At 33.6% G+C, this 5,335-nt stretch overlaps 1 protein-coding gene across 1 annotated transcript; it reads right to left on the reverse strand.

The window, feature by feature from the left end:
• Positions 1-3,767: 3,767 nt before the first annotated feature.
• On the reverse strand, positions 3,768-4,685 carry LOC128565389 (olfactory receptor 4A47-like). The gene has a single exon (XM_053561809.1). The coding sequence runs from the start codon at positions 4,683-4,685 to the stop codon at positions 3,768-3,770; it is 918 nt and encodes a 305-aa protein (XP_053417784.1).
• Between the last annotated feature and the right edge of the window lie 650 nt (positions 4,686-5,335).

Consider the following 5,335-nt stretch of genomic DNA (forward strand, 5'->3'; position numbering starts at 1 on the left):
TACTATGAAATGATTTATGGCTTTCATATAAAAGCTATAACCCAGTTATAACCTAAGAATATGGGGAAGGGGGAGAGGGAGGAGAGGGAGTGGGGAGGATGGGCGGTGGGAGGGTGATTGGTGGGATTACACCTGCGGTGCCTCTTACAAGGATACATGTGAAACTCAGTAAAAGTAGAAGATAATTGTATTAACACAATAACTAAGAAAATGCCAGGAAGGCTTTGTCAACCAGTATGATGAAAATGCGTCAAACTGTGCATAAAACCAATGTATGGTGCCCTATGATCGCATTAATGTACACAGCTATGATTTAATAATAATAATAATAATAATAATAATAATAATAATAATAATGAGTCCTTTTGCAACAGCCAAGCTTTCATTTGAGACCCATTAGAGGGTTTCTTTACTCTCAGAGTAGGGAGATTATGCAGTAGCTGGTCCTCAGAGGCACTCAAGCCCAGCTGGAATCATCGAATTTCTTGTGTTCATGTTGTTGGAGTCTGTACTTTTTAAATCCTAGCTGTCAGCTAGAGACAAAGGGAATCCTCTCTTAAAGAAGAATACGTTGTGAAAAGTCTTGAATTATCTGATAATTTATTATATGCAAAATATAACTATACTTTGTTATTTTTAAGGCACAATTGAAAGGCAAGATCAATACAAACAGACATAGATAATTCAAATAGTGAAAGACAAGCATTTTTAAATAAGCTTATTATGTACAAAAATTAAAGCAAAAGATTCATAGTCAATTGGAAAAGAGTAGTATACCATTACTGAAATTAAAAACTTAATGATTGTCTTTAAGACAATAAGAATATTAGAAACAGATAGAGAATTAGTAAATTAGAAGAAAGGTGAGAAAAAAATATACATACCCACGCTGAGAGTCCTAAAGTCAATGCAGAAAATATAGTGTAAAAAAGGTGTAAGAAATAAGGTACAAAACTCTAACACACATTTAATTTAATTACAATTCCAGAAAGAATAGGGTAGCCAAAATATTTGAAAAGATACAGCTAAAAATTTTCTAAAACTATTGAAAGTCATTAAGATGTAAATTCATAGGGTGTTAATTCATAGGGTGTAAAGTAAAGCATAATGAAACCAAAAGACAAAAAGAAAATATTAAGGATATAGTGTATTCAAAAAATAACAATAAGACTGACAACCTATTCCTTTAAAGGAAGTTGTAAAAACCAGAAAATGAAGAGATCTACATGGCTCTAAATAAAAATATATCTGCGAATAGAAGTATAATTGTTAATATCTTATAGAAACAGGAAAACTGTAGCAAATTTTCTGACCAAAATAACAACAACATTGAAAAAAAAGAATACGTGAGAGATTTTGTGACCAGCCAAATGATACTGCATAGTCCTTTGAAAACTGATCTTCAGGAAAAAAGAAAAATCTCTGAAATGGAAGAAGGAAATGCAGGAAATAATGAAGCCTGTGAAAAAGACGAAGTGTAGAAATAAATCAAAATGAATATTAACCATAGGTCACCCTTATAAATATAAAACAAAGGGAAAGATGATGTATTTACATCCAAATATACAATTAATTTTTTATTTCAAAAATTTTGCATGGTGTAAGTATTTTTTTTGTTACATGGAGGGATTGTATCATGCTGATGTCAGCGCTTTCACAGTATCTGTAACCAGAATAGTGTGCATTGTACCTGATAAGTAGATTTTTTATCTCTCACCTCTTCCCATCCTACCTACTTCTTAGTTTTTAATCCTATCACAGCACATTATGACCATATATAGTTCTGATTTAGTTCCAAATTGGTCCCCAGTTCCATTCAAGTTTCTACAAAAAACATTTCATCCCCTTTTGTGGCTGTATAGTATTCCATAGTGTGTGTGTGATATTTTCTTTATCCACTCATCAGTTGATGGGCACTTATATTCACCTTCATAATTGTGAATTATGTTGCAATAAACATTCTATTGCAGGTGTCTTTTTGAATAAAATTCCTTGTCTTTTTTTGGGTTAACACCAGTAGTGGACCTGTGGATACCAGTGGATACCAGTAGTGCTGGACCAAATGGAAAGAGTTACCAGAAATTAATCAGTAAAAATTCAGACTCTAATAAATCAAGAATTCAAGGACATAAGTAATTGGCAAAGTTTATGAAGTGGATTCTGTGTCCCAGGTTTTGTTCAATGAACAGGGATCACAGAAACAGCTAAGTAACTTTCTTGACTTCTGGGAACTTTCAGACCAATGAACATAAACAGATAATTAACCAAGATTTTTCTCTGATCATTTGATAAAACTAAAAAATTTAAGATCTACAAAAGTGCAAAACTTAGTTATATAAACTCTGGTACAATCAAACGTTTGATATTACGTAGTGAATAGTGTTAATTTTGGGAAGAACTTGAAATAATTTAAGAAATCTCCATGTACCCTGTTTCCCTGAAAATAAGACATCCTCCAAAAATAAGACCTACTCACAGGAAAGATAAGACGTCCCCTGAAAATAAGACCTAGCGCATCTTTGGGAACACACCTTAATATAAGACACTGTCTTATTTTCGGGGAAACAGGGTAGTAATAATGGGGATAAAATAATAATACAAATGTTTAATACAAAGTTACTGTGCAGTGTGATTTACCAGGGAAAAGAACTCATTTCCCCATAGGCTTGACCCTTCCTAAATCCAGAGCAAAGAAGGAAGCAAGAACAATGAGTTCTCTGACTACAGTAGGAGGGATAGTTTTATTTTTAGCCTGATTCAGAGAGCAATTTTCACAGATTTATTGAATGAGATTTCTATCAAATAAAACATATGTTTGGGTCTCTTTATTACCTGGTAATACACTAATATGGCAGGTAAACAATGGAATTAGCATATATTGCTGACATTGTTCTTGATAATGATATTTCCCAAATTATCTAGTGTCAAGCTCTGCATTGAATTGTTTGAAGCTCGTGGACATCAAATTATGTTAATTTTACATATGAAAGGGAGAGTCTGGCTCTTTTTTAGAAGGCTATGAGATTGGAGTATTGAAAAATAAACAGAGGTAACACCTAATATTTTAAGCTACCTGGGAAGATTAGTGGATAATCTTTATGAAAATATGACACAAAACAAAGCTGCTTGACTTGAGGAACTAGTAATTTCCCAATTGGAAAAATAGGACCTATTTTGTTATTTTTCTTCATATTCTCCCTTGTTCACTCAGATTCTTTTTTGTATATTTTGCCTCCTTATGACTAATATTAAAATTCTGAAGCATTATTCCTCTACCTTAAGATGTTAAGAATTATGAACAATCTTCTATATTAAAGTACTATGTATTTTACAGATACAAAATAAAATATATATTTCAAATAGTAATATGCTCTACTGTTCTGTGAAGAATGAATCAAGGTTTTACATCTTGTTTCTTACTTTGTGCTTCTGAAATCTGCAATAAGCACAACTAAGTTTGAAAAGAAAGAAACATGAACAAATCTTCAATTAACTAAAATAATTTATGGTATCAACTATAGCACATGAGTTTATAGTCTCTCTATAAATCTTTATAGGCCTACCCCCCAATAAAATATATTTTCCTGAAAAATTGTGATAATCTTAAAAATATATCTTGATACTTGAAAGTGTTCACACAATCAATTTTTTCATTGCACACAAGTTATTAAATCTGGAAAAAATTTACTATAGTTAAATAATCACACATGGCTTTCCTGGAGGGTCCAACTCTTCCTCAAAAATAGGTGATACAGTCCTTTGTCATCTCATTTTCTTTTTCTGGTCCAAAGTTTCTTCATGGCATTTTTCATCTCTGCATTTCTCAGAGTATAGATTAGGGGGTTCAACATAGGGGTGATTACTGTGTAAAACACAGTCAAAAACTTATCAATGGGTAAAGTAGAAGGGGGTCTCACGTACATAAAAATACAAGGGACAAAGAAGAGGACCACCACAGTGATGTGGGAGCCACAGGTGGATAAGGCTTTGAGTCTCCCCTCTTGGCTAAGATTCTTTAGCGAGTGCAGAATGACCCCGTAGGAGATGAGTAAGAGCGTAAAAATGACCACACAGATGGCTCCATCATTGGCAACCACAGTGAGACCGATGACATAGGTGTCAGTGCAGGCAAGCTTTAATAAGGGATACATGTCACAGATGAAGTGGTCGATGACATTGGGGCCACAGAAGGGAAGGTTGTAAACACAGAGAAGGTGAACTACAGCGTGCACAAAACCTCCAAACCAGGCTAACAGCAGTAGCAGGACACATGCCCGTTGGTTCATGATCGTTAAGTAACGCAGGGGTTTGCAGATGGCCACATACCGGTCATAGGCCATGGCAACCAGGAGCAAAATCTCAGCACCACCAAATAAGTGTCCTACAAAAAGCTGGGCCATGCAAGCTTGGAAGCAAATGGTTTTCTTCTCATACAGTAAGTCTATAATCATGTTTGGGGTCACTGTGGAGGAATAAATGGCATCCATAAATGACAAGTAGCCGAGGAAGAAGTACATAGGGGCATCCAAGGTTGGGCTGACCACCACGGTCACGACAATGAGCAGGTTGCCTGCCATTGTCACAGCGTAGATGAGCAAGAACATGACAAACAGTATTTTCTGACCCTGGAGGTTCTCAGTGAGCCCCAAGAGGACAAACTCAGTCACATTTTTCCTTTGTTCCATATGTCCTTCTGTGCGTCCTTATTTCAGTGTTCAGGGAAAAATTACCTGCAAATATAATTATCAAGAATAAATTCATGAAATTTTAGGATATTTTGTTTATTCATCAACAAATAGGTATTATGATTTATTGTGTTACAGAACTGTCTGAGATTATAAGAACACAGGGCTAATTAAACACAATCTCTAACCCAGCCATCTTATTCAAATGGAAAGAGAAATCACTAAGTAGGAATGCTTGTGGAAAAAGGACAGGTTATTAAATCATCATACCTAGATTTCTATCTAGACTCTAATAAAATTGAACATATAGCTAATACTATAAAAATAAAATTAAAATAGGTTCAAGATTTAATGTAAAAATGAAGTAAAAAATCCTGTAATAATACTGTATATTTACTTTCAAATGAATAAAAAAATGAATTTTTCTACATACTATGAGTGGAAGAACTTTCTTAATTAGTAATTGAAATCCCAGATAAACATATTGGACAATTTCAAATTTTTTAAAGAATTTAGGAAAGGATATTGTAAAATCAATAGACAAAAGTAATTTGTAAATTTAAAGATTTACTTTTTAAAGGACACACAGAGTTAATATTTAAAATAGACAAAAGTCTCTAAGAAATTAATAAACAAAACACAAATAAAAC

Source organism: Nycticebus coucang, chromosome 14, assembly GCF_027406575.1.
Source record: "Nycticebus coucang isolate mNycCou1 chromosome 14, mNycCou1.pri, whole genome shotgun sequence".
Lineage (NCBI taxonomy): Eukaryota > Metazoa > Chordata > Mammalia > Primates > Lorisidae > Nycticebus > Nycticebus coucang.

Coding starts and splice junctions, on each gene's coding strand:
- LOC128565389 (XM_053561809.1), bottom strand. CDS start 4,685: ATGGAACAAAGGAAAAATGTGACTGAGTTTGTCCTCTTGGGGCTCACT.